Genomic DNA, 11,074 nt, shown 5'->3' with positions numbered 1-11,074 from the left:
CCCCCGCCCTTTGTGATCAATAATCCCTACCTAACACCACCTCGCTACACAACACAGTAACATTTCATTAGCAAATGTGAGGATTGGATGGAGTGAGAGAAAAAGAGAGAGAGAGAGAGAGAGAGAGAGAGAGAGAGAGAGAGAAAGAAAGGATAATATAATCCTTTGTGAAATGTGCTGTAGTATCACACAACCCCTCACAATCCTCTTGCCAGCCGCAGAATAGATGAGATGTCCTGGACCATTTTAATCTCATCCCCAGACTAGCGCACGCACACAACACTGGCACATTTCCATTCATATTTGATGTTTACAGGAAGCTTGCAAGGAGTAATGAATGGATGCGTCTCTGCTTGTCTCATGGAGTCTGATAGAGAGTTCTTTAATGATCTATGGATCTGTCACCACTTCCTGTGTGTGTGTGTGCGTGTGTTTGTGTGCGTACATCCGTGTGTGTTATTAAGTCTTTGCTTAAGGTTAAATCTGTGTGACCTGCTGTCAGCTTGCCTTACTGTAAGTATGTAAAGAGTGTGTGTGTGTGTGCTCATTCGTGTTTGTTTGGGTGTGCCTTCTTTGTCGAGAGGCTTCCTTTGTTGGGATTGGATGTCAGACTGTCAGAATGCATTATGCAAATAATGTGCGTTTGTGTTTGCGCGCGCATGTGTGTGTGTAAATGCATACATCGCAGGTGCAACATGCCTGTGGTGTGATAGAACGGTGGCGTAAAATCAGATCAGGTGCGTGCGTGTGTGTGTGTGTGTGTAAGGACAAAATGTGAGTTGTCCAGACAAGAGTCGTACATCCAAGTCTCTTCCACTCAGTGTCAGTCCTAAAGCTTCTGTCTGACCACAACCACATAGCAGTCGTCAGTGATGGTGTACAGGGCCAGGTGGTGTGTGTGTGTATGTTCCACTTCACTCAACCCCAGTCACATGACACAATCCCTACCCAGTCCAGTAGTCGTTAGTCAAGATCATTTATCTGTTAGCCCCGTCTGTGTGTGTGTGTGTGTGTGTGCCCACGCGCGCTCCTGAGCGATACTAAACACCTCCCTGTTGTTCCAGATCGTCTTACCTCCTCCAGAACAGCCAAACGGCCCAGTTGGGAAGCTTCTGCTGTTGTGCACCAAGCCGAGTGGCAAACAGACATGCCCCGTGATGACAGGATGAGGTCAGAGGCCGGTGCCCTCGACCCTTCGTCTGTTTGTAATATCTTTGTGGTGATCCTCTTTGTCCTGACCGACTCCTGAGAGAGGGCCTCATCCCAGGAGAGTAGCTCCGGAGATTTTAGTGGAATGAATTGGGGGATTCTATATGGAGCCAATCTTATTAGACTGGATGTTTTGCATTGTGACGAGAATACTCCCCCCCCCCCCCCTTCGCAAAGACCCACACACACATTACACCCAACGTACTCTCGTTAGTGCCAGTTTGAGGAGGGTGATGACATCGAAATGAATACGACTCCAATGCTGCTTCGCTTTGTGTGTGTCCTGACCTCTTGCAGTGTGTGCGCTGTGCTTTCACAGACCGTGTGCCTATGCGTCTTCCTCATGTATTGCTCTGTCACAGGGTTTGTGGACCGTTCATTCACACTGTGTGTGTGTGTGCGCGTATGTGTGCGTGCGTGCGTGTGTGTACTGCTCTTCCGCTCTGTGCAGTGCGCGCGCCTGCCTGTGTGCCTGTGTACTGACCCTCACAAGCACCTGTGATCTTCTGGGTCTCCAGGTTCAGAAGGGGGTCTTATTGGGCAGTGTTCCCGGGCCGTCTGTCAGAGCCGTGCTGGGTCCGGACCCTCCTCCCTGGGCCTGTGTTTTGGACCCTGGGCATACAAGACAGCCAACGCCACTGGCTGATACTTGATAGGACGATTAGGAACATGTGGTTCCTTTGTCTCGGCACTGATGTGCCTTCCATGCCCTGTGTGTATGTGTGTGTGTGTGTGTGTGTGTGTGTGAGTGAGTGAATTCATGTTTATTAAAGTGCACAACAGCCTGAGAGAGTGCTACTAATGGTAATCCTGTAGCAGATGTGGTCGTACCCCCAGGCAAATAACACACACACGCAAACACACACACACCACACACAGATGTATATAGTGTGCATAAATGCACACATTCACAAAAACACAGTGTACAATAAACCCATAGACCTATTTTTACCACAGCCACAGACAATTCTTAATCTGTCTCAAAATACTGTCCCCTCGAAGGGTCCCCCACTGCCTCCCAGCCTCAGCCCTAGCCTCCAACACCCTGTTAAGTCCAAACCTCCCAGCCTCATTCCCAATCCTGGCACCAAAATGACCCACAGAAGAGCAAAGAGGATCAGAAGTCAAAACCATTTGCATAAAAACCCCTCCCTCCCTCTCTCCCTCCCTCTCCATCTCTCTCTTTCCCCCCCCATCTCTCTCTTTCTTTCTTTCTTTCTTTCTTTATCTCTCTCACGCACACATACACACTCTCACACACCACTCTTTCCCCCCTCTATTATTCCGTCAGTGCTGGTTTAGAAAAGTGTTCTCTGTTTTCGTCCACTCAATCTACCCTTTTCACCCTTCATCTCTCTCTGCCTCTCTCTCTCTCTCTCTCTCTCTCTCTCTCTCTCTCTCTCTCTCTCTCTCTCTCTCTCTCTCTCTCTCTCTCTCCTCTCCCTCTCTGCCTCCATCTCTTTCTCTCATCCTCTCCGCCCTTGTCTGCTCTCCACTCGATGGAATCCTGGATAGCCTCAACCATCCTGATTGAAGGGTACTTTGGTTAGATTTACAGATTGGACATACACTGACACTCTCTCTCCACTAGCATACGCACACACACACACGAGCTGAGGAGATGTCCACGGTGCAGTGAACTGACACATCGATGCGGTCAACTTGGTTATATTCAGCCTCAAAGCAGCTTGCTTGGGACTGGCGGCTTTAAGCTTTCTGACAATGAACAGTCTGTGTGTGTGTGTCTGCGTCTGTGTGTTTCTGAAGGACACATCTGCGTGTGTGCACAGTGTATCAGATGGCTGTGCGTCTTTGGTGTGGACTTCAAGGGAACCAGCGGTTAAGAGTGAGTCTCTGAATGTGGAGCTTCAAAGATGGCGGCGTGGGTAGGGGGGTAGGTCAGTGTGTGCGTGCGTGTGTGTGTGTGTGTTTGTCTGTGTCTGCTTCTCTATTGTTGTTTGTCTGTATTATATAAATATTGTATTTGCTTACCTCTTGAGTAGTACAGAACACACACACAATGCATAATATTCTCATTTTCCCAAGTGCCCACACAGAGCTGTGACCCTCACACCTACACAATCAACCTGTTCACACCACCAAGGGATTCTGTTTCACCTATATTACTGCCAGGAGACCCACACACACTCACTCTAAGCAGCATGTGTGTGTGTGGTTGCACAGAGCCTGTTAGACAGGGGGGGTAACTTTGTTTATATTTGATTTTAGATACAAGGGCTGTAGGTGTGAGGCCTGATTGCATCACAGTCTATGTTCATATTCTGTCGGCAGCCAGATGCCATCGCTGTATCTCTGTGGACCAGCCATCTCAGCCCTTAGAAATCTAAAAACACTTTAGAGGCCTTAGAAATCGACAGTTTTCACACTGCGTGAACAAACCAAATTACCAAATGAAAGCGACTGTCGGCCGCTTAAACAGAGCACACACAACATCCATATCCCTTTCGAAGGCATAATCTGCTTACTGCTTTTATACACACACAAACACACAGACGCGCCAACAAGTATCGATCCTGAATTACGGGCAAATTAGCAGGGCCGCTATAAGCAGGGTCCCGCTGTTCATGTGGTGGCAGCCTCCGATAGCACAGAGATGCTAATCAATGAGGAGAGAAAGGAGGAGAGTTTATCAAACGCGAGGGGCGGAGGGAGAGAGAGAGGAGGAATGAGGGTAGTTAGGAGCGTGGTTTGGACGCGTGTGTGCTTGCCTGTGTGTGCATGTGGACATGAATGCTTGTGTGTGTGTGTGCGCTTGCGTGTGAGCACTTGTGTGTGTGTGTGTGAGCCCATGCATGCGTCAGCGGGCTCCTGAGTGATTGTTTGAGGCTGATTAAAGAGATGATTTATGGAATGATGGTACTGAAGGAATTCCCTGATCACTCCTCAAATCACATCTTCTTAAATGAGATGCTCCTAGCTCTGCCCTGAGTGAAAACCATAAAAACTCACCCTCAGCATACGCGCACACACACACGGTACCATGGGGTGAAAAAATCATGACACAAGACCGTGCCATACTGAGATGGATAGATGAGGAGAGGTAGAAACAGAGGAGGGAGGCTTTTCGGGACAGTTTTATCCCTCTGAACCAAAGCGTATCAGCTGGAGTGAGAGCATATAAGCTGGGTGTGATGACAGAAGCAGCTTCATGCTGGAGTCGGCGGCAGCAGAAGACAAGCCTGGACATGCCCCGGATCACAGAGTCAACTCCATTCCTAATTGTCTCCTAAACGGACTGACTTCAACAATCATTAGTAGGAGCTGAAGCAGGTGTGGTTGTCCTTAGCGTACAAACAAACACACACACATCCACACACACACACAGTATATCCTGTCTCAGCTTGCTTCTAAATCCCTTGATCCCTGTGATAAACATGGATTGAGGTGTTTGGCAGCTGCCCCTGCACAGTGTGCGAGTCCTGACTGAGGGCTCGGTTGTTGGTTTGAATCCGGCTGACAAACGCAGCTCCCGGCCTTGTAGGCCACTGTGTTATCACTCCGAGCCAAATGCATTGTGAGGTCAGCTGAGATCAGCACACCCACACTCTCTCGCCCCACTGCACACACACATACACCGAGAAATGAGGCTGGAGAGGTGCAGCAAGTGCTGCATTTTCTGTACTACAGTGGTGATTAAAAGATATATCATTAAAACAGTTTTTTTGTGGGATATTTTGGGTATAGTTGAATATGTGCGGTTGTGCTACAGTATGTCTCGAACTGCATATTTCTGTCATAACCCGAGCCGAGTCAGAGAGAGGAGAAGCCAGACCGAGTCAGAGACAGGAGAAGCCAGACCAGGTCAGAGAGAGTAGACGCCAGACCGAGTCAGAGACAGGAGAAGCCAGACCGAGTCAGAGACAGGAGAAGCCAGACCGAGTCAGAGAAAGTAGAAGCCAGACCGAGTCAGAGACAGGAGAAGCCAGACCGAGTCAGAGACAGGAGAAGCCAGACCGAGTCAGAGAGAGTAGAAGCCAGACCGAGTCAGAGACAGGAGAAGCCAGACCGAGTCAGAGACAGGAGAAGCCAGACCGAGTCAGAGACAGAAGCCAGACCGAGTCAGAGACAGGAGAAGCCAGACCAGGTCAGAGAAAGTAGAAGCCAGACCGAGTCAGACAGAGTAGACGCCAGACCGAGTCAGAGAGAGGAGAAGCCAGACCGAGTCAGACAGAGGAGAAGCCAGACCGAGTCAGACAGAGTAGAAGCCAGACCGAGTCAGAGAGAGTAGAAGCCAGACCGAGTCAGAGTAGAAGCCAGACCGAGTCAGAGTAGAAGCCAGACCGAGTCAGAGAGAGGAGAAGCCAGACCGAGTCAGAGTAGAAGCCAGACCGAGTTAGAGTAGAAGCCAGACCGAGTCAGAGTAGAAGCCAGACCGAGTCAGAGTAGAAGCCAGACCGAGTCAGAGAGAGTAGAAGCCAGACCGAGTCAGAGAGAGTAGAAGCCAGACCGAGTTAGAGTAGAAGCCAGACCGAGTCAGAGTAGAAGCCAGACCGAGTCAGAGAGAGTAGAAGCCAGACCGAGTCAGAGAGAGGAGAAGCCAGACCGAGTCAGAGAGAATAGAAGCCAGACCGAGTCAGATAGTCATTCTGTTTAAGTCCAAACCCAACCTCATTTTTATTTATTTTTACACTGTGTTTTCACTGAAGAAAAGATGAAGCACAAGACCAAACCTGAATATCATTTCTAAATGTTTTTACCTGAAAGTGATGTCACTGGCCTTCAGCACCCCCAACTTAAAATGCTTTCCAGCATCCCTTGGCTTGTAGTTGTGTTTTAAGGTTGAAGAAAGATAGCAAGCAAGACTGTGCGTTGAAAGCTTTGAGGTTTTCATAGGAATGTTGCTGTTCCTTGTAGGGACTGACACGTTCAGAGAAGGTTGTCATAGCAATGGTGATGTCCTGGTAATTTTGTGCAGATTCTGCTCTTTGTTTATGTTGCCAGTTTTAGTCCTCATCCTTCCTATGCCTTCACTTAAACAGGGAGAAGGGAGAGAGAGAGAGATGGACAAAGGAAAATAGAGGAGTCTAAAGATGAGTTAAGTAACCACGGTTACAGAGATGACTCGATAATCTCTCTCTCTCTTTTTCTCCACCTCTCTCATCATATTAAGGCAATAAGGCATAATAAACATTCACCCACTCTTCCTAGCCAGACGTGATTCCCTCATTAAACACACACGCCTCCTCTTTCATCTCCTCCTCCTTCCATTGCCTCAGCCCCTCATCTTTTCATCTCCTCATCTTCGTTCTATCACCCCATCCCCTCATCACTTCTCCTCTTAAAGGATGTCTTAATTCTCCTGTTTTTATAGGAGTAAGTCATTTCTTTTTAATGTTTACATATTTCTATATCAATCCTCAGTCTGGCTAGATTAACACCAGCCAACCCCATCATCAGTCGGCCTAGACTACCACTAGCCAATCCTAGCACCAGTCTACCTAGACCAGAACCAGCCAATCCTAGCACCAGTCTACCTAGACCAGAACCAGCCAATCCTAGCACCAGTCTACCTAGACCAGAACCATCCAATCCTAGCACCAGTCTACCTAGACCAGAACCAGCCAATCCTAGCACCAGTCTACCTCGACCAGAACCATCCAATCCTAGCACCAGTCTACCTCGACCAGAACCATCCAATCCTAGCACCAGTCTACCTCGACCAGAACCAGCCAATCCTAGCACCAGTCTACCTCGATCAGAACCAGCCAATCCTAGCACCAGTCTACCTCGACCAGAACCAGCCAAACCTAGCACCAGTCTACCTCGACCAGAACCAGCCAATCCTAGCACCAGTCTGGCTAGATTAGCATGGCCACAGCTCCCCTCAGTCTGGCTAGTCTAGCCCAACCTGACTGAGACTAGCCTGCAGCTGACTGCATCACAGGGCAGCACTGCTGTGTGTTCCAGACACACGTAAACACACAAATCGTTTTTATCTTGTCCTGTAGAGATAAAAAAAAGGGAGAGAGATAGAGAAAAGGAGAGAGAGAGGGCCATTTGTGGCACTTTGCATGTCTTCCATGGTGCTGTGTGGCGTGGGGAGTATGTGCGTTTGTGTGTTTGCTTGAAGCCTAATCCTCTTGCTTGCCTAGATTAAGCATGTCTACGGAGAATGCCTTCTGTTTTAGTAGACGTGTGTGCGAGTGTGTGTGTGCGAGTGTGTGTGGGCGCGCGTGTGTGGGCGCGCGTGTGTGGGCGCGTGTGTGTGGGCGCGTGTGTGTGGGCGCGTGTGTGTGGGCGCGTGTGTGTGGGCGCGTGTGTGTGGGCGCGCGTGTGTGGGCACGTGTGTGTGGGCGAGTGTGTGTGGGCGAGTGTGTGTGGGCGCGTGTGCGTGTGTGTGTGGGCGCGTGTCTGAGTGTCAGAAGAGTGAAGAAGCATCTGAGGACTTCAACCACCAGCATGACTCATGAGTGGATGCCAACATAGATATGACTATGGTCTTCTGTCTGTCTGTCTCACTCTCACTCTCTTTCGCGCTCTCTTTCTCTCTCTCTCTCTCTCTCTCTCTCTCTCTCTCTCTCTCTCTCTCTCTCTCTCTCTCTCTCTCTCTCTCTCTCTCTCTCTCTCTCACTTTCTCTCCCTAATCTCTCCCAGTATAAAATGGGAGGATGAATGGCGAGTGAATCATTCAGGACTTGAAGGACTCGTAAGGAAGCTTTGTGTTCACCCTCTGAGGTGTTCACCCTCTGAGGTAGATCAGAGCCACTCTAGAATCAGAATCAGAATCAGAATTCGGTTTATTCGCCATGTATGTTATACAAACATAGCTGTTTCCTTCAGACAGGGGAGCTGACGTGTGTGTGTCTGAGAGAGAACACAGGACAGATGCTTCCAATCACTCCACTTCCTTCAAATGATAAGTAATTACAGCTTGCAAATTCTCTGGATGAAGTAACCTTCTGTCTTTCAAGGAGACGAGGGCAAAGTGTTGGTGAGTCTGCTGTTGAAGTGCATGGTTACACAATAGGACTGTGGCATTCAGTTAACCTGCCCTCCCTCTACCCCTCTCCTTCTCTGTCTTTCTCCCTGTCTCCTTCCATCCCTCCCAGACTGTCCTTTCTTTAGTATGTCTTGCCTGATGTGTTTTTGTTATTGTGTGTGTGTGTGTGTGTGTGTGTGTGTGTGCATGGGTGACAGTGTAGTGTGATGGGCGTTTGTGCTGGTACTTGAATCAAGTATGAGTGCTGTTTAACAGGGGTGACCACTCTTATTGACAAACATGTTGGCGAAATGTCATCTGCCTTCACACATTTATGATGCTGCTCACTTAGAAACACTGTCTGAAATTAACAGAGGCCAGGAAGGAGACAGATAATCCAGGCCAGAGAGAAGAGAGAGAGAGACTGTGTCTGAAAGGAGAAAGAGAGAGAGAGAGAGAGACACACACTTTTAGGGATGGGGCTGGTGGATTCATCAGATGCCCAATGAGTTTCTGTTGTTGACCCTTGTTTTTCTTCTAATCCACCCTAACTGTTTACATCAGTGAGGACAGCTTGTCATTTTGTGTGGCTGTTGGTGTGTGGATCTGTCCACGGAGATGAACTGTATTCCTTTTGATTTGGGGACATAGGGTTTCCGCCTGAGCCCAGACATCCAGCTGGGGGAGTGGGGTACAGAGAGGGATTTGAAGGGGGGCAGAGAGTTACTGGCTGTGCCCAGACCTCCAGCTGGTAGCTGGGGATGAGAGGCAGGAACATGGGGCGAGGGATCAGAAGTAGGCTCTACTCCAGGCTGCTCTTTGGGATGAGGAGCAGGGAGGAGCACTGACGTTTAACAAAATAAACTTCCCTCCCTTAGCATGCACTGGCGGACACACACAACCATGCACACACACGCACACAATCATGTCCCTCTCCTCCGGCTAGTCTTCAATAACGTTTAAGGAGAGAGTGAGCAGCTTTGCATACAAGGACTGGCCTGGACCCAGGCGAAATAATCTGCAGGGAGCTTTGCCCCTCTCTTTCCTCCTCTCTCTTTTCCTCCCTCCCCCCACTCCCTCTCTCCTTATGTCTCTCGCCCTCTCTCATTCTCTTTCTCTCTTACTGTCTTTTTCTCCCTCTCGTTTCCCCTCTTTCTTTCTCTTCCCGACATACTCGGCAATCTTTGTGCCTCCTTACAATCAATCATGGATCTCCCCTAAAGGTTTGCATACGCTTCGCTGACACCCAAAACAAGCACTTCACTCAATTTGATTTATTTCTCCTTTTGGGAAAGGGAGATACTAACAGGGTCCTGGGGAACTGTGTGTGTGTGTGTGTGTGTGTGTGTGTGTGTGAAAGAGAGAGAGCATGAGAGAGAGAGAGAGAGAGAGAGAGAGAGAGACAGAGAGAGAGAGAGAGAGAGAGAGAGAGAGGTGATAACACAAATACACCAGCAACCTCGAATCACCACATTTGCATGGAGAGGCGTTTTCTCTCCTCCTCCCCATCCCTTCTTCCCTTCGGCTATCCCTGCTCTCCTCCGTCTCCTGCTTTGTCCAATTACAGACAGCGGGGGGTGTCTGACCCCTCCCTGAGTGGAGGTTAGACTCCTGCAGGCTCTGAAGAGGCCTGGTGAGGCCTGCAGTCTACATATTGCTGAGCCTCGCACTGTGCAGCCTCGAAAACTGACGGGGTAATTAAGGGGGGAGGGGGGGGGGCGTCTGTGTGTGTGTGTGCTTCTGTGTGTGTGTGTTCCTTTTTCTGTGTGTGTGCGTGCGGGTGCAAGTGTGTGTGTGTCGTTAGCTAGAATGTACGTGTAGACGCGCAGGGTGTTTATGGGCGTATTTGATCGCTGTCGTTTTGCTGCTCCGCCTCGAAGAAAAGAGCAAAACGAGAGATAGACAGAGAGAGAGAGAGAGAGAGAGACAGAGAGAGAGAGAGAGGGAGAGAGAGAGAGAGAACGGCGTGGAGGCGTGAAGGATGAGAGCGCTTGTTGGTGTAATCCACACGATGGGCCTTAATTACCATAATGAGAAAGAGCCAGGAAATAAGAGGGGAGAGGGAGATAGGAACGAGTCGCCGGTCGTCATGGAGATGGGGAGAACGGGTGGAGTTGCCGGCGGAGAGGCAGCGTCGTCCCGTGGGCGCCGCTCGATCACAAGCCCCTCACACGAGCCCTCCCTGGAGGTTCAGAGAGTATAAAACAAACGTCCCCAGTCCTGCTGCGCTCAGACAGATGGTGGAGATGGAGGGAGCTCTCCTCTGCAGATGTTGACATCCAGGGGCGTGCTGGTGGACTTCCTGGAACAACAGCCGTATCAGACAGATTTCCAGGAAGAGAGCGAAACTCAGTGGAGCGAGTCGAGCGTCTCCGGCCATGGGCAGCGTACAGCACCGACACAGCTGTCTCTGAGGGACAATATGAAACATCGCCATGATCCCTTTCAACTGTAGCTGGACTGCGTGTTGAGCGTGAGAGAGAGAGAGAGAGAGAGAGACGCGGAGAGGGGGAAAGAGAGAGGGCGAGCGCGTGAGGGATAGAGGAAGAGTGAGAGAATGAGGAGAAGAGAGAGAGAGAGAGAGAGAGAGAGAGAGAGAGAGAGAGAGAGAGAGAGAGAGAGAGAGAGAGAGAGATAGGGAGGGGGGATTCCGAGTTAAATGAGGCTCAGAATACAGTGCTGCTCATTGATTAGGTAATGAGCTGCTATCTCTTGGTTGTGTGTGTCTGCGTGTGTGAGTGTCTTAGTGATGGATGACTTCCCAGGCTAATATGGGTGCTTCTATCAGGTCTGTGAAGAAACATCTTCCTAATAAGGAGTAATTGTTCCTCTGTGTACTTTAGAGAAGCTCCTCTGTTTCAGCAGGCCACCTGACCCTGACCCCTGACCCCTGACCCTCGCCGGCTCCATATTCTCAGCTCAAAT

At 49.7% G+C, this 11,074-nt stretch overlaps 1 protein-coding gene across 1 annotated transcript; it reads left to right on the top strand.

The window, feature by feature from the left end:
• Positions 1-8,925: 8,925 nt before the first annotated feature.
• On the top strand, positions 8,926-10,787 carry LOC136939890 (octapeptide-repeat protein T2). Its single transcript, XM_067232233.1, has 3 exons — positions 8,926-8,944; positions 10,030-10,121; positions 10,716-10,787. Exons 1-3 carry the CDS (start codon positions 8,926-8,928, stop codon positions 10,785-10,787), a joined length of 183 nt encoding a protein of 60 aa, XP_067088334.1.
• Positions 10,788-11,074: the final 287 nt, after the last annotated feature.

The sequence above is a fragment of the Osmerus mordax genome, unplaced genomic scaffold, assembly GCF_038355195.1.
Source record: "Osmerus mordax isolate fOsmMor3 unplaced genomic scaffold, fOsmMor3.pri Scaffold_39, whole genome shotgun sequence".
Classification (NCBI taxonomy): domain Eukaryota; kingdom Metazoa; phylum Chordata; class Actinopteri; order Osmeriformes; family Osmeridae; genus Osmerus; species Osmerus mordax.
This window is presented reverse-complemented; position numbering and strand designations above follow the sequence as displayed.

What these genes read in the sequence shown, in the direction of transcription:
- LOC136939890 (XM_067232233.1), top strand. An exon ending in AGAGAGAGAACGGCGTGGAG is followed by an intron (nt 10,122 to 10,715) that starts GCGTGAAGGATG and finishes AGAATGAGGAGA; the next exon opens with AGAGAGAGAGAGAGAGAGAG.